Source organism: Podarcis raffonei, chromosome 1 (assembly GCF_027172205.1).
Source record: "Podarcis raffonei isolate rPodRaf1 chromosome 1, rPodRaf1.pri, whole genome shotgun sequence".
NCBI lineage: Eukaryota > Metazoa > Chordata > Lepidosauria > Squamata > Lacertidae > Podarcis > Podarcis raffonei.
In genome coordinates this window covers 116,537,389-116,561,937 of record NC_070602.1, presented here as the reverse complement: position 1 = coordinate 116,561,937, position 24,549 = coordinate 116,537,389, and the positions used below count along the sequence as shown (strand labels likewise).

The window sequence follows — 24,549 nt, the reverse complement described above, 5'->3', positions numbered from 1 at the left end:
ATCTAAAAACAATTTCGAAAGCCACAGCAATAAAATAGCAATACAAACAAGTATGATAAAAACTCTCTTCTCTTTGGACAACAGAAGACCGTGCAGCTTCTCTCTATGTTAAAGAAAAACTGTGGCATGTTCTGACACAATCACAGAAAAAAAGCACTGGGAACGCCCTATTCTTCTTCTTCATCATCATCATCATCATCATCATTACCCTGCCCATCTGACTGCATTGCCCTAGCCACTCGGAGGTTTCCAACTTACATAAAAACATAATAAAACATTAAACCATAATTAAACATTAAACCACTTCCCTATACAGTGTTGCCTTCAGGAGTCTTCTAAAGGTTGTATAGTTATTTATCTCCTTGGCTCAGGGCTTGCACGTAACTCCATATCCTCCAACAATTCTCTGATGGAAAGCGGGACATTCCGGGATCAAATCAGAAACCAGGATGGCTTCTGTAAATCCAGGACTGTCCCTGGAAAATAGGAACACTTGGAGCGCTCTTCCCTCCAGTAAGAGGGTTTAGGACCATGGCCTAAGTCTATATGTGTGTGTGACTCAGTTGTGCCTATCATTCATATCTCTATACCTTCTGCTCCTCCTCATCTGCGGTGGCTTTTTCTTGACTTAGTTTTTCTGTCTGTTGGCCAATTTTGTCAATAAGAGCCTCAGTGTCTTTGTTTCTCTGATGAAGTTCTATCTCTTGAACGGCAAGCTTAGACTTCAGATCTTCCACCTAAAATGTAGCAAGCATAATTGGGTAATTAAGTTTTAACAAGATTTAAATGATATTCAAAACAACCAGTTAAAAGGAGTCATTGCCTTGGGCTTTGTTGTACACTTGTATAATTATTTTCAGCCCTCTAGAGGATGCATAATTACATTTCTGTATTTATAAAAAAAGATTGCCTTGAAGGCACCAGTATGATTTTACAGTCTATTGACCAGCATATTGATGTGGGGGGTCAAAATGTCCCCTAATAAAGAAATATTCCCAACAATTTTCAAACTATCCGGAGCAGGTTGTGTCAGTGCTTATTTGGATTTCGCTGTTTTTGAACAAATGTGAAGTCTTGCTGCTTAAGAGAAAGTAGGACGAGATCATTACATCTTATATAAACAGAAGGGGAAACATGAAAATAACGAGGAATAACAAGCTTCTTTAATGTCCGATGCAGCCATTCTTCATTGTTCCACAAGAATATCAGAATGGCTTTGCTGGACCAGACAAGTGGCAACCTGTTCTCATTCTACAGCCAACCTGGTGTCCATGGGAAGCCTTTAAACAAAATCCCCTAAAATAAATGAATTGACATTATGAGAATCAAGAACAACCCCAAATTTGGTCAAAGGCCAGCTAAGGCGCTATAGGATAACATCTCTCCATTGGCAGAGATGAGCCTTGCCTGTAATATAATAATAATAATAATAATAATAATAATAATAATAATAATAATAATAATATATTATTTATACCCCGCCCATCTGGCTGGGCCTCCCCAGCCACTCTGGGCAGCTTCCAACAAAATATTAAAATACCGTAATACATCAAACATTAAAAGCTTCCCTAAACAGGGCTGCCTTCAGGTGTCTTCTAAAAGTCTGGTAGTTGTTGTTCTCTTTGACATCTGGTGGGAGGGTGTTCCACAGGGCAGGTGCCACTACCGGGAAGGCCCTCTGCCTGGTTCCCTGTAACTTGCCTTCTCGCAGTGAGGGAACCGCCAGAAGGCCCTCGGCGCTGGACCTCAGTGTCTGGGTAGAATGATGGGGGTGTAGGCGCTCCTTCAGATATACTGGACCGAGGCCGTTTAGGGCTTTAAAGGTCAGCACCAATACTTTGAATTGTGCTCGGGAACGTACTGGGAGCCAATGTAGGTCTTTCAAGACTGGTGTTATGTGGTCTCGGCGGCCGCTCCCAGTCACCAGTCTAGCTGCCACATTCTGGATTAGTTGTAGTTTCTGGGTCACCTTCAAAGGCAGTCCCACGTAGAGCGCATTGCAGTAGTCCAAGTAAGGTGGCTATTACACCCACAGTGGAAACCACATTATGTGGGCATAGATGTATTACTGATGGTGCATCACACCAGTGGCAGGTCTCAAAAGGGGGTAAAGCAAAATGATATTATAGCCCCCCTGAAAAAAGCTGCATCCCCTCTGGTTGAAACAAGCCAGTTTGGCTTAGGAAGTGGTGATTCCTCCACCACAGAGTCTCACAACCACCACCAATTTAGCATTGCTCTGTTATTCTTCATTACTTGAATCACCAGGAAGAAGTTCCTGAGTTCCGCTTGCTCCTCTGGAAGTGTGCACAGGATTGAAACCTGTTTCTCAAAGCACTTGCAACAACAAGAAGCTGAGCACGTTTGAATGTAGCTCCATCACCACTAGTTATTTGCGAATCGGCAGCTTGAACGTGTAGAAGAATTTTCTACCAAAAACATCTCTCTGACTTTTCTTGTGTCAAGTGGGAATAAATCATGTTGTTGACACCAGAGGGGGGAAAGCTCTGAACTGACACGCTATTTACTTAATTAAAGAGCATCGTACATATTCCTGGGTTTTGTCTCATTGTCATACTCTATTGTGACAAGAAATCCAGGACAAGCTAGCAGATAGGAGCAGTTGCCAACGAGCTCTGAGGGAGCAAGGCAACGAGTTGTGATATAGAAAAAAGTGGCAAAATCTAGCCCCCTGCCTAAATCAGAAGGGGCAGATTAGGCAACCTTGATTGGTTATCTGATTACACCCCTCTTTCTTTCTCTCATATAAACCAAAAGCTCCCCCTATCTTCTTCCTGTTTTAATTTGCAAGACGATTGAAGCAGGGAGTGAATTATAGTATATTTAATCCTCAACCCAACAGAGTTATTTGTGAAACCCTGTATATTTTCCCCATCTAAGTGAACATCTGCTTTTAACCCTTTTTTAACCCTTTTTGGAAAAATGCATATAATTCTACTAAGAGACACCAACAGTGTGCCTTTACCCCGCAACTGAGGGGGCCAGTGCTGTGTGACATGCACGAATGATGTCAGTGGGTATGTGGATTACGCTGGTTTAATTTGAATTGGGGGGGAGTAGATAAACAGCTGAGTAATGTTCAAATGTGGACACGCCCTTAAACTGTTTCCCAGCTCCCAGAAAGATGCAATGGCCCAGCTGCGTACAAGTGGAACATTCTGAATTACTTTTGTTTAAAAATTTCAAGCAACAGCAATGGGAGAACTATAATAAGTGGATCCAGATCATGAGTGATGGAAGTTTAGAACCTGTCAGTCATGAAAAGCTAACCAGTTGCAAATCCCGCCCCCACAAGGAGATATTGCTAAAGTAAGAAGATAAAATTATGTGCGTACAATATGCTATTAGCAGAGAAAGTCAATTTTATGCAAAATGATGAATGTCAGTTGAGACTGCCCCTAGGGCAATGCTTGTTAGTTCATAAATGAGCTGATTGTATGTTCACAGCTACAATTTTCATGAAGTCTCATTCAAAGAAATATTAATGGCCATTATTTAGCTACAGTATGGAGAGAACATACAACTGACAGTCTTCTTGCCAAAGCATTTCTTGAAATGTCATTTGAAAAGCAGAATTATCTTTTAAAGCAAACCCAACAGGACAGAGATTCACATGTTTGCTTTATATTAAAAGAACACCAATAAAGATACAACTAAATTTCTTACTACAGTCTCAAAGCGTCCATCATTTGTACTTAACATTTTTGACTACTCCAGAGTAACAAGTGCTGTGTGCCTTAAAGGAGGAAGGAGTTCAAAAAGGTTCAATATTATGCGGAAAACTAAATTCAAAAGGGATTCCCAACTATACTGAAAAATGCATAGCTTGTTAATACTATAGAATGGCAGAAGAACTATAAGCTCACAGTGTACGGTTTGGCCTCTTCACTCTCATCCTTAACTCTCTCTATCCCGCTAAACATTAGCTCTCCACATAGCTCCTCTTTCGAAAGCAGAACTCTTATCCTGAACACAGTAGGTAGGACCAGCCCAATACAATTTGACACCTGAGGTAAACCACAAAATGGCACCCGCTCCTCCCTGCTAGGGAAGAAGGGGTGAGTGAAGAACTACACCAGGAATAAGGATGAAATAAATATCTACATCAGGATCTGCCGCCACTGGAAATCCTGCCACCTGAGGCGGTTGCCCCAGCTTGCCAGCCCTGGTACTATCAATGGTTATGCCCTAGAAAGGAGGCCAGAACTCTCTTTCTTCTTAGAGTTGGTTTAAAACAAGTCTTCTTTTGCTTGATCATTGTTGAGGGGTGGAAAGTTCTGGAATAAACACCCTAGCATGGTGCGGTGGCATTGCGGGAGGGCAGAGGCTTCACTGGGGCCCCAACGAGGGAACTGGAACTTCAGTGCCCCTTCCTGGTAGAGAGACGACAATGGCACAACCCGGACCCAGTGGCCATCAACCGGGCTCAGAAAAAGGCTAACAGTGAGGTGCCGCGTACAGCAGTGGGGTGCTTTACCACCCCAAGATCACCTTCTCAGGTAAGACACTGTTTCGGCCGGAAGGCATGCATCTTTCCCTACCAGGAAATGATATTTGGTTGTCCAATATGATTGAAGGCATTAAGGGATGGATGCAGATGCGAGTGGTTTGGCGGCAAGCATTGCTTGATTGGCAGTTGGGCATTGGGGCAATCCTGTGTTTCGGATGGAGGGGAGGTTGTAGTCTCCGCCTGCCCCTCCAAACGCTGGCGTATCCCGTTAAAGGGATCCGGGGGGAGTGGCCATGTCCAGGGGACCAGGGCCAAAGGCACTCCCCCAGATGGCGGTCCCTGCAGGGGTCACCCCAAGCCAAACCCTCTTTCATCTGTATCCAATAAAGTTCTGGCCTGTTTTAACCCAAAATCAGTCTTATTTGTCTCTTATTTATATGGCTTGGGGTATGGGGAGCCCAGTGCCTGGTCCTTCAAGAACGGTGGCCATAGCACGGGAGTGAGAAGGGAGAGACGCTGAAAGGGTGGAAAATGTGATTTAAAGATAAAGAACCATAAAAAAGGAAAGCAAGGGCCTTGAAGTTGTCAATCAACGGCATATGGGCAGCAGATGGAACACAAGTCCACCTGGCCACCATCGTCTTTTCTTCGGTGAGATGTACTGTATTTATGTTATAGTCTTTCCCCCCTAAATTTGCATATATACAGATAAATTGGCATATATATGCAAGTTCCATGCAAGTTTTTGTCCCTTTTTTGGAAGTGCACATGTGGCCATTAGGGGTATCAAAGAATTTTGGTCCGCCACAGTTTTTAAATCTGGAGAAATAACTTCTAGGTCAGAGGCCACTCTCCCGCTCGCCCTCAAGACTATGGTAGTGTGGTGCCTCTTCTTTAAGAATGCTACAGAGAAAGCTACAGCTGAGGCAATGTCTGTTGCTGCTGAGACTTTGGAGATTTCAGTATTTCTTTCCCAGAAAAACATTTCATAACCTACCTGTGAAGCTGTAGTCTGCAGCTTTTGTAGCCCATTTTCCAATCTTTCCATTTTTTGAACCAACTCCTTTCTCTTCTTCGCTAGCAGATTCTGGTAGAGTTTAATTAGTTCCAGGAAACTCTTTGGTGTTGTGTAGTTATAACGCTTCTCATTCTGCTGGTATTTGACGCTAACTTCATTAACGCTTGTGTGTGCAAAAGCAATGAAGTGGCTGATTGAAGGCTTCACGTGAGGCTGAAAAACAAATCCATAGCGATACTTCACAATATGTCAGGCTTCACTGTAGAACCGATAAAGTTGTACAGGAAATAACATTTAGCATTGTTTTTCAGCACAACCATATGTCTGTTTACTCAAAAGAAAGTACCATTTTGTCCAATGCGTCTCACTTCTTGGTGTGTTTAGGATAGTTGTTTATTTCAAGACTGACAACGAAATCTTATACATGTCTTCCAACATCAGTGTGACTTACTCCCAGGTAAGCATGTATGAGCCCGGTGTCCCAAAACTACTTCTAAACGTGTTTCATTATATTTTAGCTATTGTTTCTAACTAGTTTGCCTTTATTACTTTGTATTTTATACTTGCATTTTAAAAATGTTGCATACCACCTTGAAATCAACTTGGGAGAAAGGTAAGACATAAATAAATTGAATAATAATAATAATAATTGGATAATTGAGGTTGCACCTACTTGGGGTTGCACCTAGAATAAGAATAATAATTATTATTCTAGGTACAACCCCAAGTAGTTTGCTTAAAGAACCGCCCAAGGTTCAAGAACATATGTTAGGTTTGTGTCTGTACAGCCAATTATTTCATTTATACCCTAATTTCCTTCCCCCTGATGTAGGTGTGAGATAGAGAGGGTCACTAGCTCAAGGTCACCCATAGAATCCTAGAGCCATTACATTTGGTAATGCCATAGAATTGTAGAGTTTGAAGGCACCGCCAGAGTTATCTAGTCCAACCCCTGTAATTCTCGAACCCACGGCAATGAGATAGGAGTCTTGTGCTCCACCAGCTGAACTATATCCAAGTGAGCTACATGAAATCTGGTATCTCATGTTCCAGTCCAACACCCTAACCACTAAACCATGCTGATAATCAAATTGCTAATGAGACCAAACTTCATCTTGCCTCTCATTATATCAGTGTGGCGATGTATTTTTAAACTGAGCTAGCCGTTTTACGCCCTTCTCTTGCGGCTGATTTAATTAGGGAATTGACATATAATATAATGTACTATTTTAGTTGCATATTTTCTGTTGCAAACTTTAAAGCAGCCTGTAAAGGGGGGGGGGCAAAAAAGTTTCCAAAATAAAAAAATGCAGTCAATGAATCTTAAAGAGTTCTCTCTCTTCTGACTTTTGTCGTTTGGTGTAACTGCATTGCAGGAATGCCTAAGGAAAAAAAAAGCTGGTTCAGTCTCTCAATCCTTGGAGTCAAGCAACTGCTGACTATGGTGATGTATTGCACGAACACTTCAGTCTATCATTGTAATACATCAAAGCAAGGTACTTGTTTGAAGGTGGAATTACTCAAAAAGTGTTGTCATTTAGCAGACCTGTCCAGGAACAAGGGATCGGTTCAGTCATAGAGCAGAAGACACAGTATACTGCTAGGAGGAAGGAGGTTTTTCTCCCCCTTTAGCTTCAAAATATTAGTGCATTAATGAAATACAATTTGCATTCATACAGATTGCAGCACAGGGGAAGGTCACAATGTGACCGTAATTACTCAGAATCAAATGCTATTCCAACAGAAATAGTCATCCTACATGTTTGCAGAGAATCCAAATGGCAGTATCAAACTGTTGCAAGTCCAGTGTTTCCGTATAGCCTTCCTGTGTATTTCCAAGCCTGATTTGTGATTTATTTTTTATTATGTGCACTATAATTGTACTGCAAAGCGGACAGGCAGAATGCTATTGAGACTTTTCAGGGCTCCTGCACATCTAATAAAATAATTCCTGCTTGTAAGTTCTGCCTCTTTTGAGTGCCCCCTGTTGCTCATGGCTGGAGGATAACAAATGGGTAACAAATAGACAATTGCCTCCTGATCAGCACTATTTTGTATAAAAATATATAGTAAAAATAATGCAAGGACTCCATCAATGAAAGTCTTAGCCCTGACCAGAAAGCAATATTGGGCCAATTGAGAGAAAGTATTCAAGGTACACTCAAATAGCTTGTTGTTGTTGTTGTTGTTTAGTCGTTTAGTCGTGTCTGACTCTTCGTGACCCCATGGACCAAAGCACGCCAGGCACTCCTGTCTTCCACTGCCTCCCGCAGTTTGGTCAAACTCATGCTGATAGCTTTGAGAACACTATCCAACCATCTCGTCCTCTGTCGTCCCCTTCTCCTTGTGCCCTCCATCTTTCCCAACATCAGGATCTTTTCCAGGGAGTCTCCTCTTCTCATGAGGTGGCCAAAGTATTGGAGCCTCAGCTTCAGGATCTGTCCTTCCAGTGAGCACTCAGGGCTGATTTCCTTTAGAATGGATAGGCTTGATACACTCAAATAGCTACCTACCACCAATTCCCCAGCCACAACCCAACAGAAATCAATAAAAGGGAACAGACATGCAAACAGGAAGCTTTGACATTCAAAACAACTTTTGCTAACAGTACATAAGTGAACATCACATTTGATATAGCTCAGTCAGTAGAGCATAAGACTCTTAATCTCAGCGTTGTGGGTTCAAGCCTCACCTCAGGGGTCTAGAACAGAAGCAATTTGAATTTTGTCCTTGAATTTTGTACAACCACTTTATAAAACAGGCTGAAGACCACTTTTATTCAAGATTTTCCAAAAGGGTGAAATTTTGTGAATATTATATACACAGTCTTATATGAAAGTCTTATATGAAAAGTAAATTAATTGAAAATATACACGAGGCTTCCTATGAAATGTCACTTATTGAAAATTGGCCACCCATTTTGTACTCCCAGGGAAGTGCTTAAATAGGTGCAAGGAGGCATAAACAGCTTCTTATTTTCCAGTAGAATTTAGTGCGGCAGGGTAGGTGGGGAACTTCTGTTGTCCCAGTTTCCAAACACAGTGGGTCACTGGCACTTACTGGGGTGGGGGTGGGGCAAAGCACGGGAAGCTTGCCAATCTGCCACTCTTCCCATCACATGCCAGAACTGCACCAAGCTCCCTATGCCTCCGCTCTGGTAAGTGGCAGCAACATGCTGCGTTTGGGAGCCTGTGCCGCACCTATGCCACAGCACCAGCCACTACTGTTGCTGTTATTGGGCAATGCATGATTCTAAATAATGTTAGCAAATGTAAACACAGAACTGGGACACACACACACACAGAGAGACAGAGAGACAGACAGAGAGACAGAGAGACAGATGTTATTTCAGAGCAATTAATCAGAGTTAAAAGCACGTGATTTTGCAAACACGGTCCCTGTATCCTCAATACTGCTATTACATTCAGCATGGCGCGGGATGCTATGCTGATTCCATCTCAGTCCTAGTTGCAGTGGCCTAGACTGCATGGGTGATGTGTTTGCCCTGAAAGGGTTAAGTAATTTTCATGCAGCCCAAGCCAACATGTACAAATCCCAAAACTGAAGGGTCTTGGGAAATACCTGTTTGGCTGACACGGCCATTGCCTCTGTGAAGGGCTATTGCAAAATATACACGTTTGGCATGCGTAAGGTCCAAAATTCGTTGCCCAAGGTAGGGCTGCGAAGGCTCCTATGTGAAACCCTGGACAACCCCTCCCTCCCTCCCTGTCTGTCTGTTAGTGTAGAAGCTGCTGAGCTAGATGAACCAGCTTTCCATGTGCTTTACCAAAGCTGAAAAAAGTACCCTAGGGCATTCAGAGAGGAAAATAAAGAGCTGGCATTGGCTGTAAATGTCCTCAGTCCCCAGCAGAGTTTATTTTCTTGCAGAGAACTGGGATTGTCAGACCCTGAATTCCTGGGAGGAATGGGAAGTGAGGTGGGAGAATCTACAGGCACAACTGTTTCTATTTACTCCTGCCAAGGAAAAGTTTCTTGACCTTCAGGCAGCAGAAGGGAGAGACAGAGGCAGTTGCCAGGAATACAGCCATGACATACCACCCAACATCTCTCCAATGAAAATAGGGATGTCCTATTCCATGATGGTGAGGATGACGACGATGATATACAGCCGTACCTCAGAAGTCGAACGGAATCCGTCTTTTTGACTTCCAAAACGTTTGGAAACCAAGGCATGGCTTCCAATTGGCTGCAAGAAGCTCCTGCAGCCAATCAGAAGCCGTATCAGCCATGTCGGACGTTCGGGTTCCAAAGAAGGTTCGCAAACCAGAACACTCACTTCCGGGTCTGTGGCATTTGGGAGCCAAAAAGTGAGATTCACAAGGCGTTTGTCAACCAAGTTACGACTGTAATGGTAATAATTTTACAGACATACCTCGGGTTGAAGTAACTTCAGGTTAAGCATTTTCGGGTTGTGCTTTGCGGCGACCCGGAAGTAATGGAGTGCGTTATTACTGGGTTTCACCGCTCGCGCATGTGCAGACGCTCAAAATGATGTCGCGCATGTGTGAAAGTGGCAAAATGCGACCCGCGCACACACAGTCGCATGCTACGTTCTACTCAGGATGCGAACGGGGCTCCGGAATGGATCCCGTTCGCATCCAGAGGTACCACTGTACTATTTATACCCACTCCATCTGACTGGCTTGCCCCCAGATACTCTGGACAGCTTTCAACATATACAAAACATAAAACATTAAAAAAAACCTTCCTGTACAGGGCTGCCCCCAGATGGCTCAGGGGTCGCATAACTCAATACCCTCCAACATTTCTCTAATGAAAATAGGGATTCCCTAAGGAAAAGCAGGACATTTCACAGTCAAATCAGAAACTGGGAGACTTCTGTAAATCCAGAACTGTCCCTGGAAAATAGGGACACTTGGAGGGTCTGCCATGAGAATGGTTGCTTATGAGCATTTGATCATTGGTGTTCACATGTGAGCACATTTCCTCGAATTCTCATCATGACATCTGTATACACGATTGCAAAAGCGAGATTCCTCCAGAGGTTGTCAGACGTGCTTATTCCAAATTGCTGTTTCTATTTGTATCAATTACTGAGCTGACTACACAAATCTCATCCACTTTATTTTAATCTTTTGGATGATGTGCTTTTAATGCACATCATCCAAAAGATTATTAGCAACTTATTGTTGTTACCTTTTAAAATCTACTTTTGAATAGCGAGATTTCTTAGTAGCAATTGTCAGCCTGTTAAGTGCTGTTCAGACCTCTGAATGTAATCTTCTACCCAGTATCTATGGCACCCGGTATATTTTCTAGTATGTTAATTATTTCAAGGCGGGAAGATGAAATACCAAAAAAGGCTTTGTTGTCTACTCAAATTAGCATAACCAAAAGAGAAATAAATTTCCTACAACAAAGGCAGGCAATACAATAACTCAAAAGAGTGGAGTTTTTTTCATTAGTGTATCAAACTGCAAGACAGAAACATGTAATTTGAAAAAAAAAAAGCTCATAAGTAAAAAGGGAAACACAGCTGATGCTGCAACATTAGAATGTAGGTTTCAGATATGAGGATTCTGGAGCTATCTTGAATTCAGTTTAAATGCCTTATATCAAAGGTTTTAAGGAATGGTGCAGCCTTCAGCCCTGGGAAATTACTCCCATTGGTTTCAGTGGGACTGGCTTGCACTCAAAAGAAATGTTCTTTTTTGCATTGAATTGTCTTTCCTTATGGTAGACTACTTCTTTTTTTAAAAACAAAACCACCCACCCCTCTAACCTTAGTACATTGGTACCTTGGGTTACAGACGCTTCAGGTTACATACGCTTCAGGTTAAAGACTCCGCTAACCTAGAAATGGTACCTCTGGTTAAGAACGTTGCTTCAGGATGAGAACAGAAATCGCGTGGCGGCGGCACAGTGGCAGCAGGAGGCCCCATGATCTAAAGTGGTGCTTCAGGTTAAGAACAGTTTCAGGTTAAGAACGGACCTCTGGAACGAATTAAGTGCTTAACCCGAGGTGCCACTGTAACTAGAAAAGTTTTAAATGTGCGTCGGCAACGTGAGTGACCTTACAACTGCACTGCAACAACATTTCTATGAACAGAGTAGAGTTTCAAGTTGTAGGATCACATGCCAAAAACCCAAGTAGTACATGCTATAGAGGGTTGTTGAGAGAAAAAAACCATGTGCCCACATTCTAAAGGAAGGCAGGGATACTGCGTGCATATTAGAGGCAAGATACACGCTTGTTAGCTCTACATTTTGAAACCCTTAATCTCACACAAATGTTATTTTGATGCGCTCACGTGCATTTTGCCTTTCGGTTCTTGAAACCCGGGGACACATTTCCCCTGATGCCTCCTGCGAGTTTACAAGCATTCTGAGCCCATTCCCTGCTTTGCATGGAAAATGTATTTGCACAGTTGTCAGCATGATGGACAGGGGGAGAATGATACGAAAGTGTAGGGATCTTTTACTTGTTACTACATACAATAGCCCAGTAGGACTCACGGTGTGTTGGTGAGACAAACTGTGCCCTATTCTGGAACATATTAAGTTTGTCTCCAGGACACACATGACTTCACGAGGGTGTCTAACCTCATTCATAATAGATGCTAATCTTTTCAGGGCTGACTGATGACAGCATTTCCTGCCCTTCACGGAATTAGAGCTGGGTTTTATCAAAGGACTCAAACTGCCTGCTAATTAGACTAATTCCCTTCATCATGAATTATTTATTTCCATTGGTAACCGATCACTGTGACATTAATGGGTTCTGCTCAACTTAGTTTCCTACTAATATACACTATAAGTTAAACGCTTAAAAAACTCCCCATACTTTTAACTGCAAGTTAAATGTAACCTCTAAGTCAAATTCCTGACATCATTTGCAAAGAAAGGGGGAGGGGGTCCTGCTGATGTCAAGTGATCTAAAACCTGCTTAAATTCTGACGTTTTAAGTTAATATTTCCTGAGTTAAGTCAGAAATTTCGGCTTAAAATCCATGGGACTGGATCACCAATATGATTATTGAGTTTGAGAGGCGTTGACAAGAATGTTCCCCCTCAGTGTTGGGTCTTGCAGACAAGGGCAGCTTTTGAGAATGCAACATAATCATTAAAGGGAAGGAAACACTGAAATTGTAGGAAAGGTCTGTTCCAGTTAAATTATTGTAGTCATCTCATTTCAAAGCTTGTAGTTGTGTAACGTCATTGAAACACACACACACACACACACACACACAGAGTAATTTTTAATCTCACCCAAAATGAGGTCACAATACTAAGCCTTTATCTGGATGGTGCTACTTCAAATCGTGGTAGGGGTTCACAAGACTCCTATATATGCAAGAAACTTTCCTGCACCTAGAGAACATGGCAGAAGGAAATAATATCTACTGCTTCTAAGCTCAATTGTTAACCAGCTGGTCCCCTACTGGAGGATCACTGGCTTCCTAGAATAGAAGTGATCCTAGCAATTCCACTATTTCTCCTAAATGGTCACCAAAAAAAAAAAAAAAACCAAAATACCCCCAAAACCCTTCTTCTTCTTTTTTTTTGCTTTGGAATAAAACATTTCCCATTCATTTAACGTTTCAGCAGGGCAAATTATATATTAAAAAAAAAATCCACGGAGAAGTGGATTGCCTTGTGGCAGTACCCATAATGGGGAACTGCGGTTTAATGGAAGCCAGGATGTCTGAATCAAAACCAGTAAGCAATGGGAAAAGGAGAGACGTAAGCAGAGGAACACATAGCCATGGTGCTTCTCCACCACTTCATAAACCATGGCTTATGAAGTCATGAATTAACATTGAAATGTAGCCACCATATATCAGTTCCCAACCTTTTCAAACTTTCCCCCTCGTATTCACACTTTCTTATTAATTCACTGTTTCAAACATCTCTATCACACCTTTCTATGCAAAGGCTCCAAGCAAAATTCCGTATTTTTCGCTCTAAAAGACGCACCAGACCATAAGACGTACCTAGTTTTTGGAGGAGGGGAACAAGAAAAAAAATATTCTGAATCTCAGAAGCCAGAACAACAAGAGGGATCGCTGCGCAGTGAAAGCAGCGATCCCTCTTGCTGTTCTGGCTTCTGGGCTCCATAAGACGCACACACATTTCCCCTTACTTTTTAGGAGGAAAAAAGTGAGTCTTGTAGAGCAAAAAATACGGTACTTACCCTTTGTGCACACAAAATTTCAGCACTTTCACTGGCCTAGAAGTACCCTAAAGATCCTGGAATACATATGAAAGTTTTGTCTTCCAAGAGAGACGTATAAATGTCCAGTTTCCAGATGCTCCCAAAAACCATGGTGCTCTTGGCTAACTCACTTACAGAATATCCTGCAAGAAAGTGACTTTGATGTACCCTTCTGTTTTTTTATATAAGAAAGTCAGTAAGTTTGCATGTAACAACCACAGAATCATAGAATTGTACAGTCGAAAGGGAACACAAGGGTCATCTAGTCCAGCCCCCTGCAATGCAGGAAACTCGAGCCCACGACCCTGAGATTAAGCTTCTCATACTCTACCGACTGAGCTATAAATAACAACAGCTCCTACTATAATAATAATAAAAAAATAGTATTAGTGGAATTGGAGGAATCACATGCAAAAGAAGAGGCTGACATAACTGCTAATTATATTATTGTTTTGTCATGGTTTGCACTGGATTAATTTGCATATAAGGAAGTCTGCTCTAAATAACAAAAAAAATCTTTTGAAGGATTATGTGCTACTTGCGTACGATCTCTCTGCACAAAATACAGCATGAAGACTATTACTTAATTTAGTTGAAATGGTAGCTTGTTGACAAAAGAAACCTTGCTGAGATTGAAACGCTTTTACGAAGCAAAAAAATATATAAATTATTGCAGTAGCATGCAACAATACCATTTTCTTTATAACGGTGACACAATATTTAGCTCTGTAATTTAAAGGTAATTGCTCTATTTTCACGATGTTAATGCTACTGAAAAATATGGTACGAGAAATAAGTAAACTTTTCCCTTAGGATAGGAAATTGCTTTTAATGGAGGAAACTGCCATTCATTTTTGCTTTTATGTTAGCAGCAAATTCATTAGGTTAGACCTAGATAGAATGAAAGATTTTTGTAGCTTAATACTGTCATTAAGCAGCAGTCTGGCTTAGACTTACTTACAAAGTAAGAACAATTTGATTCAACTTGAGATCACGCTGTGCCTGAGAATGCTCACAGGCCCTAGAGGACTGGGTTATTGTTTTCTGTGTAATTGGTCCAAATGGTGATATTCTACTACCGTATCCCAGAGATTCCTATTACTTCTTCTTCTTTTTTTAATGGTTTATTTTCTTTTTCAGATAATACCCTATTACTCCTCATTATTGCTGACAGCCCCAGAACTCCATTCTGGTTCCATTTTATTTGGCCGGCACATAACTGAATAGCCGAAAGCAGCCGCAACCCAACCATTAGACAGAGGGAGGCAAACACCTCAAAGGACCACATCATTCCCCAGTCATTCCTCTCTGCTGCCACATGAGTCTTCTAATCTGGCCTGCTGCCTCAGGAGTGATGGAGGATGCTAGGGTGTAAACAAAATAAATGTCCCAATCACCAATGTTGAAGTAAGATTCAGCAGCCAGTTGAGTTGGTTTCTGTATGTGGAACTAGCCGGTGTGCCATCATGCCCCTTCACCTCAGGCAGCCTAATAATAATAATAATAATAATAATAATAATAATTATTATTATTATTATTATTATTATTATTATTTATTTATACCCCGCCCATCTGGCTGGGCCTCGCCAGCCACTCTGGGCGGCTTCCAACAAAATATTAAAATACCAATTGAGTGTAAAAAACAATAAAGTGGTACCTCGGGTTACATACGCTTCAGGTTACATACGCTTCAGGTTACACACTCCGCTAACCCAGAAATAGTGCTTAAGAACAGAAACCGGGCTCTGGCGGCGCGGCAGCAGCAGGAGGCTCCATTAGCTAAAGTGGTGCTTCAGGTTAAGAACAGTTTCAGGTTAAGAACGGACCTCCGGAACGAATTAAGTACTTAACCTGAGGTACCACTGTACAGCATTAAATATTAAAAACTTCCCTAACCAGGGCTGCCTTCAGATGTCTTTTAAAGATAAGATAGCTGCTTATTTCCTTCACATCTGAAGGGAGGGTGTTCCACAGGGTGGGCGCCACTACCGAGAAGGCCCTCTGTCTGGTTCCCTGTAACCTCACTTCTTGCAATGAGGGAACCGCCAGAAGGCCCTTGACGCTGGATCTCAGTCTTGGGCCAGCCCTAGCTGAAAGGAAAATTAGATTGACCTCTCTTGCATCCCACAAGGTTATTCCAGCTACATCATACTATGCTATTGGCATACATGGAGCTTTGCAGAGCATCCTAAATAATAATGAAAAAGACTGCTTCTGGTGCCAAGGTGCTTGCAGTCAACACTTTGACTGTGTGGAAGCAACGAATGAAAGTGAGGAGGAAGACAGAGAAAGAGAGAGAAAGGTAAAAGGTAAAAAGGTAAAGGACCCCTGGACAGTTAAGTCCAGTCAGGCGACTATGGGGTTGCGGCACTCATCTCACTTTCAGGCCGAGGGAGCCAGTGTTTGTTCACAGATAGCTTTCTGGGTCATGTGGCCAGCAGGACTAAACCGCTTCTGGTGCAACGCAACACTGTGATGGAAGCCAGAGCGCATGGAAATGCCATTTCCCTTCCCGCCACAGTGGTACCTATTTATCTACTTGCACTGCATGCTTTCGAACTGCTGGATTGGCAGGAGCTGGGATGGAGCAATAGGAGCTCACCCCGTCACGGGGATTCGAACCGCCGTCCTTTTCATTGGCAAGCCCAAGAGGCTCAGTGGTTTAGACCACAGCCCCACCCACATCCCCCATAGAGAGAAGAGAGGCAAGTGGAACAATGGTTGAAGGTGAGCAGATGCACTCCACCAGATGATTGCAGTCATCAGGCTACAATAGAAGAGCTCAGCTGGTTGGTCCTGAAGTTTCCTGGACCCAAGTCAATCAGAACTTTGCATATTAGCACAAGACCTTGCACCTGGTCAGGTAGGATGTGGTAGCCAGTTTACTTGTTTTAGCAGAGGTGTCAGCCATGTTCCCCCAGCAGCAGTCCAGCCATTGTATTCTGCGTGGACTAGATGGCCCTTTGCAACGCTACAATTCTATGATTCTACCTGGAAGAGGCACAACAGCAACCCCACCTAAAACACATTGCAGTAATCCAGTTACCAATGCATGGACTACAATGGCCAGGTTATCCCAATCCAGATACAGCTGTAGCTATGCAATGAAGTACTTCATTTTGTTGTCCCGAATCTCCAGCTATTTCTTCCTGGCAATTCTACAGTGGTACCTCAGGTTACAGACTCCGCTAATCCAGAAATAGTGCTTCAGGTTAAGAACTTTGCTTCAGGATAAGAACAGAAACCGGGCTCTGGCGGCGCAGTGGCAGCAGGAGGCCCCATTAGCTAAAGTGGTGCTTCAGGTTAAGAACAGTTTCAGGTTAAGAACGGACCTCCAGAACGAATTAAGTACTTAACCCGAGGTACCACTGTATTTGTTTTGCTACTTTTATCATTTTATCTTGATTTTTTAATACATTTTTTTAATTGATTAGCTATCTGGAGATCCTGTGGTTGGAACAGAAAGTAGGAGATATAGTTCAATAGACAAATATGTATATCTATATATCTCCTGCTTTCTGTTCCAATCAGAGGATCTCCAGGTAACTACTGGTAATATCCAAACCAATAACTAATATCCGATTTCCCCCAGTGAAGCACAATAGTAAACAGTTGTGGGAGAGAACCTGACCAGTAGTGCTTCCGTAGCGACAAAAGGTGTCTAGTTTTGCAAAATGGAGCATTTCAGAATTCATGCACAAAACCCACGGCAGCAAAATAAGCTGTACTTACATCAAGTAAATCCATCTTGTCAATGAAGCTGGTGCTAACGGACTGGAGAGCGACCAGGGGCCAAGCATGGAACCAGTCAATGGCAGTGCAATTGACGAGGGCTGGAAATTTCCTCGCTCTTGCTCTCAGGGTGAAACCCACCGGGGAGAAGCATAACACAACCTGGGAAGCAAAGAACGTTCCCATGAGAGAGTCTTCAGTAATTAACCAGGCATTAATTTAACGTCGGAAGACTAATGGTACCATTCAGATAATTAATTAGTTGGACACACCAAGTAAAACCTCAAAATGTGCTTCCTTAAATCACATTCCCATTCCCAGCTGTGTACTTCAGGATTCTCGGCCTATGGTAGCCAGCAGAACTCTCTGTGACCTTATAGACAGAGCTGCTCAGTAATACTAAGGACACAATCCAGCCAAAGTTAAGCACTTAACTGTTCCACTGGCATCTAGAGAGCTGGCGTGCCACAGTGGCTAAAAAGACTAAGCCACAAAGCAGACTGCACCATGGACTCACTAAATCAGTGGTGTGCAAACTTTTTTCAAAGAGGGCCAGATTTGATGAAGTGAAGGGCCGTGAGAACCAAAGGCCGGCCAAAGTTGTTGACTTTTTTAAGGATTGAAGTTGCTGAGTTTTTTTTAAGGATTTTACCCCAGGAAATAAAACTGCCACAGGGACTGGATTAGGATTAGGCCCCCGAAATGGACTTTGGACATGCCTGCACTAGATACTCTTAGGCAGGTCACTCTCAGCCCCCCAACTCGTAACACACATACACACCTGCAATATGGGGATAATAATGTCGATTTATATAGCATCCCTGTAAGGTACCGCTAGCATCGGGTTACAGATGCTTCAGGTTACAGATGCTTCAGGTTACAGACTCCGCTAACCCAGAAATAGTACCTCAGGTTAAGAACTTTACCTCAGGATGAGAACAGAAATTGTGTGGCAGTGGCGGCACGGCTGCAGCAGGAGCCCCATTAGCTAAAGTGGTACCTCAGGTTAAGAACAGTTTCAGGTTAAGAACGGACCTCCAGAAAGAATTAAGTTCTTAACCCAAGGTACCCCTGTAATGCATTTTATACAGTGCTTTGAAACCATGAAATTATATAAATGTTAAGGTGACGGTGATGGTTTTCTTAAATCTATGAGAACTGAAGTGCTTGACTTTGGCTAGACATGCCCTAGTCACTTTGAAGCTAGCAATGGTGAGTGGTTTAAATATGCATGTATCGAATAATGAAATATCAATGTACCCACACAGTTTTAAACTGGTGATGCCTTCTCAGGTGGGGCAGAAGGTTAGCACCATGTTCCTCCTGCCTTAGCTTTGTCTATACACCTAAGTGTTTTATCACAATGGATGAAAGATAAGAGGCCTTTCATGAAATCCACAGGCCTAATTTCTAATTTCCCTTAAGTATATTATGCACCACCCACCACAAGTCTTATGTTGGGTCAAATTAGACATGATGTTAAATGCATTTAACACACGTTTTTTTATAAAAAAAATACAAAATAGCAGCTGCTGTGTGTGTGTGTGTGTGTGTGTGTGTGTGTGTGATGATTATTGAGATCACACCAGAAAGAGAGAGGGGGAATTTAACCCCTTCCTACTTCTTGCTGCAGTGCTGAAGCAAATTGCTGCTCTGAAGCCATTTGGATTTAACAACAATAATAATTTATTATTTATACCCTGCCCATCTGGCTGAGTTTCCCCAGCCACTCTGGGCGGCTCCCAATCAAATGTTAAAAACAGTACAGCATTAAATATTAAAAACTTCCCTAAACAGGGCTGCCTTCAGATGTCCTTTAAAGATAGGATAGCTGCTTATTTCCTTCACATCTGGAGGGAGAGTGTTCCACAGGGTGGGCGCCACTACTGAGAAGGCCCTCTGTCTGGTTCCCTGTAACCTCACTTCTCGCAATGAGGGAATCGCCAGAAGGCCCTTGGCGCTGGATCTCAGTGACTGGGCTGAATGATGGGGGTGGAGAAGCTCCTTCAGGTATACAGGACCGAGGCCGTTTAGATTTAACATCACATGAGGTACGCAATGAAGTAGCAGAAAATACAAAGGGGCTGCTTCCCTATAATATGACCTTTGTCACCCCCAATGCTACAAAAGTGACAGTACAAAACTCCGCTTTTTGTTGTGAAAAATAATTACATACAGTGGTAACTTGGTTTACAAACTTAATCCGTTCCGGAAGTCTGTTCTTAAACCAAAGCGTTCTTAAACCAAGGTGTGCTTTCCCATAGCAGCAGGGAACTCAATTTACAAATGGAACACAACAGGAAGCGAAACATGTTCTTATTCTAAGTCAAAGTTCACAAACCAAAATATCGACTTCCGGGTTTACAGCATTCTTAATCCAAGTTGTTCATAAAAGACTCTCCTCCTGGAAGAGAGGGGAGTGGTTGTGGGCGGGAGCCGAGCTCCGCCTCTAGCAGGGGGCGTTATCCCCCTGCCTCCCACTCACCTGGCTGGCGCCCACGCCCATCGGCAGGCACCCAACCAGGTGCCTCCGAGGGGGCGTGTACAGCAGCCTAAATGCTGCGGCGCCAGCCCCTCCTCGGCCTCACTCTTCGGCGTCCTGTCGCGAGTCACCCACCCTCCACTCCCTTTGAGCTCAGGGTCTTAGTTTTCTTTGGCCTTGCTATGGACCTTAGGTTGGTCGCCCTGGTTGTCCGGGGGGCCTGGTAGGAATTTTTCCATTTGGCATTAGGCTTTTTGGTTTTTTCGCCTACCTCGTAGCAATTGTCACAACTTTCATGGTATTGGTGGGTAGGTTAGGCATTGGAATAATTTGTTGTGGTGTGTCGAAGGGCTAGGTGTGGCCATCGCCTATGCCTTCAATTTTTGGGTATTCCGTTAAAGGAATCTGGCGGTCGTGTATTCTGTCCGATGCCTGTGTGGCGGGAGGCCATGGCACGACCCTCGGTGACATCAGGGGAGAAGTTATAGTTGGATTAGCATCAACAGGCTCCACCTACTGTTGAATAAACCCCCCTTGTTTTAGACTCACCCCTGTCTGAGGGGGTGGAGTCAGCTGACGTAATCCAATGCCTAAGCCAATACCTTTTCACTTGCTGTAATCAATAAAGTCGTGGCCTTTTCTTGCCCATTAACCTTATATCACGTGTCCTTGTGTATTCATTCCACTTTGCGGGGATCGGGTCCTCGAACCACAACTAAGCTGTTCTTAAACCAAGGTACCACTGTATTACATTCTCCTTGCTTTTCAGATAGTAGATATCACTGACAATAGTAACTTAACACGCATTAATTAAAACAGTGGTAATCCGGCACGAGCAATAGAGATATTTCATAAGAAAAAGTGGTGCATACTATTTCCTTGTGCACACAAACTTTCCTAAGGGCTTATGAGAATCAGTATAGCCCAACTGATGGAATAATGGATATTGACTGGAACCGGATATTCTTACTAAACATCAAGAAGAACATTCTGACAGTAAGAGCTGTTCCCCAGTGGAACAGACTCCCATGAGATGTAGTGGGCTCTCATTCCTCGGAGGTCTTTAAGCAGAGGTTAGATGGCCATCTGTCATGTATGATCTAACTGAGATTCCTGCATTGCAGAGGGTTTGACTAGATGACCCTCGGGGTCCATTCCAACTCTACAAGTCTGATTCTATGAAAGAAGATGATTTTTTAAAAAAAAACAAAACTTGTCAAGCATGATTTGAGAACCAGAGGCTATAAAACCTGCTGGTTCTATGCACAGTGTATGCTTTGCAATTTCGGAATACTGAAGATAGGTTAAACAAGCAAGTATTTGCTTTAGGCGGTCCTTATTTCTTCTTTTAAAAAGGAACTTTCCCAGAATTGCCAATGAGGAATCCAAACCTGAAGGTCACCATGAAGGATTTGATAGAAGGCCAATAAAGATTAAAGAGTTACCAAAGCTATCCATCATCTGAAGAATGGAAGGAGCAAGCAGGTATTGATCAGACCTCTAGTAGGAAGTGGCAAGGTCACACATGGGGAACACAAGAACTGTGCAAGAGAGTGAGCTGGATGGAGCTCAACAGGCAAGAAATTAATGCTCTTATTTATAAACAGCACACCCAAAGATGTTGTGACGCACAGACCTTAGGTGCTGAAATATTATCTGCTTATTTGGAAGAGGTATACTGCTCCCTTCTGTTGCAGTCGCAACACTCAGTGGAGCTTACAACAGCTTAGAAAAATCCACCAGAATACTGCATTAAATTTCCATACTGCCCTTCATCCAAGGATCACAGGGCAGTTTCCAGTATCAACTGCATATTACTCAAAATTAACACCCATTGAAATCAATGAGGCTTAGGGCTCATCCACACTTCTAGAGGGCGGGGGCGGGGGGTAGAGAGACAACTCTTTAGTACTCAGTCGTCTTAAGTGGCAATTCGGGTATTCACTGGCTGGATGTTTCCTCCAATTTAACGCTAAAGAGAGGATATTCCCTGGGAAAGGAGTGGGGAAAGGGTGGAACCGCTTGGACCTCTGTTTTCTAGGACTAGCTGAAGTGTGCATGAGTCCTTAGTCACCAGGGAAATTTTTTTTAAAAGCCCTCAGACACAGACCTGGAAAACCTATGCCTCTGCCTGGAAATGCAAAGCAAAGCTACGTGTGTAGGAGCCCTTATCTGAATACTGTCAGAAGCTCGGCCTACACTCAAGTAGGACCCTGGCAGAGACACATGCCCGACTGGCATGTTCCCTCCTTCCTGGTCTTTCGTTCAGGAGCTTCAAAAGCTTTCTTCAGCCCAAACATCACAGCGACCGATGCCAACCGACACCAGCACACTTAGGGATCCGCAGAGTTTGCACAGTTGCATAACAGAACTCAGCAACTCAGCATTTTGGCTAATCTACTTTATTTACATATAAACACACATGGAGCACTGCAACATGGCTCCCTCTCTCTCTAGCATCAGACAGCAAAGAGAAAAAGAACAAAGGACAATAGTCCCACTTCACGGAACACAGTAAGACAAACATTTTGTCTCCATCACTTCCCACTCTGTGGAGTCAAAACATACACCGTCATGTGAAAGACAACAATCCCATGACTGCAACCACGGAGCAGGAATTCTAACAGAGATGGGGGGGGCATGTCAGGGACTGGACTCAAGAGGGTGAGACGGATGAGGAGTGGTGGAGATCAATCCCCTTCTCTTGATGCTGCAGGAGAAGAAGAATGCAGCATTGATTTACAGCAGGGGTTTGAGGGGGTTGAGGAAGATCACAGCTCAGAGAGAGACAAACAAAATAGTTGGGAAGTGTTAGAAGAAATAGGGGGCGGGGATTTGTGACAGGGCAGCCAGCTGACACGTTGTCATGGGAGAGCATTTCTGATCCCCCTTCTCCCAGAACTCGGCGTTCATTAAGGGCACAGGAACAACGGAATCAAGAGACGTTTGGCCACAAGCAGCCATCGTAAAGGGAGATGCTGTTGCTAGGGAGGAGGGAAGAGGAGCCCACTTTGGAGCAACGCTGTTGTTGAGGCTTGTTGTGTTCTTTGGTCTCTCACTATTAGGATTGAATAAAATTCATTAAAAAGGATCCTCCTTGTTTTCTCGGCTCTTGCTGCAACCGGGGGAGGAATTGGCAGAGCCTTGACAAAGCAGCAGTCTCATGCTCTACTTTTTGCATTGCATTGGTAGTTGATTCCCCCTCATTTCTGAACATTATATACAACTCCCAATTGGGAATAATCCTTCAGACATGGACTCTAGTCCATGAAAGTTTATGCCATGCAGTAGCATTGGGTAGGGGGAGGCTGGGGGGGGTCATGGCCCTGGGTGCATTTTTTGAGACAGTGCGACCGGGCACCCCCACGACAGACTGCCTCATTGAAGTCAGAGCCGTGGGGAGGGAAACTGCGCCCAGGTTGGACCTTCAGGGCCTGGCACAGGTGTGCGAGGTAGCCATGGGGGCAGTTTTCTCATGCAATAACCCAATGTTGCCAGCCAGCCGGCCGCAACGCCACTCCCAGAGAGCCAGCGTGGTGTAGTGGTTAAGAGCAGTGGACTCGTAATCTGATGAACTGGGTTCGCTTCCCTGCTCCTCCACCTGCAGCTGCTGGGTGACCTTGGGCTAGTCACACTTCTCTGAAGTCTCCCAGCCCCACTCACCTCACAGAGTGTTTGTTGTGGGGGAGGAAGAGAAAGGAGAATGTTAGCCGCTTTGAGACTCCTTCGGGTAGTGATAAAGAAAAAACTCCTCCTCCTCCTCTTCTTCTCCTTCTTCCCAAATCAAGCCTGACCTGGTAGCAGAGAGGCAACAGCAGCATTGCCACCCCTCTCCTCTGCTGGGCTCCAGAATAAGTGGTCAGGAAGGGAGGAGGGGCAGCCCGCCCCAGGTGCCCTCACTGAGGGGGGTGACATTTGGTGCGCCGCCTGCCTGCGACTCCCAAACCTACCCTGAGTCGTCGGGGTAAGGCGGGGAGCTGCACCCCTTTGCCAGTGGTATTCCCCCCTTCATTTTGACAGCTTGGGGGAGGCTTGGGAGTTGCAGGTGGGCGTCGTGCCGAATGTCCACCATGGGCAGCTCACTCCGACCCCGTGAGTGGCTAGTTCCGCCCCCGGCTGCAGGGCACGCACACATGCCGGTCTGGGCATCTGAGAGACTACCCCGTGCCTGGGAGGGCACACTCCACACCTCGCCCGCACTGGGCAGCACGGGCATATACTCCGCCGCTGCATGTGGTGAGGCCTGATGCAGCCACAACGGGCTCCCTCCGTGTCCCCTCCCCCGGGAAGCTATGCTCTGCCACTGATGCCATGAGAAATATACAGTGGTACCTCGGGTTAAGAACTTAATTTGTTCCGGGGGTCCGTTCTTAACCTGAAACTGTTCTTAACCTGAAGCACCACCTTAGCTAATGGGGCCTCCTGCTGCCTCCACGATTTCTCTTCTCATCCTGAAGCAAAGTTCTTAACCTGAGGTATTATTTCTGGGTTAGCGGAGTCTGTAACTTGAAGCGTATGTAACCTGAAGCGTATGTAACCCGAGGTACCACTGTAGTAGACTTTAAGGTGCTACAAGATCCTTTGATGGTTTTCCTGCAACTGACTAACACAGTTACTCCTCTGGAAGTTTTTAGTCCTGTAAGTGATCTA

At 43.9% G+C, this 24,549-nt stretch overlaps 1 protein-coding gene across 1 annotated transcript in view; it reads right to left on the bottom strand.

Moving 5' to 3' along the window:
* LOC128398345 (dynein axonemal heavy chain 11-like) overlaps window positions 1-24,549 on the bottom strand; it is a 221,952-nt gene that overhangs the window by 76,688 nt on the left and 120,715 nt on the right. The window contains exons 40-42 of the mRNA XM_053359350.1: window positions 17,418-17,579; window positions 5,469-5,702; window positions 591-737 (exon numbers count right to left, since the gene is read on the bottom strand). Of these exons, the coding sequence (XP_053215325.1) occupies window positions 591-737; window positions 5,469-5,702; window positions 17,418-17,579 (543 nt within the window). The remainder of the gene's footprint in view (window positions 1-590; window positions 738-5,468; window positions 5,703-17,417; window positions 17,580-24,549) is intronic.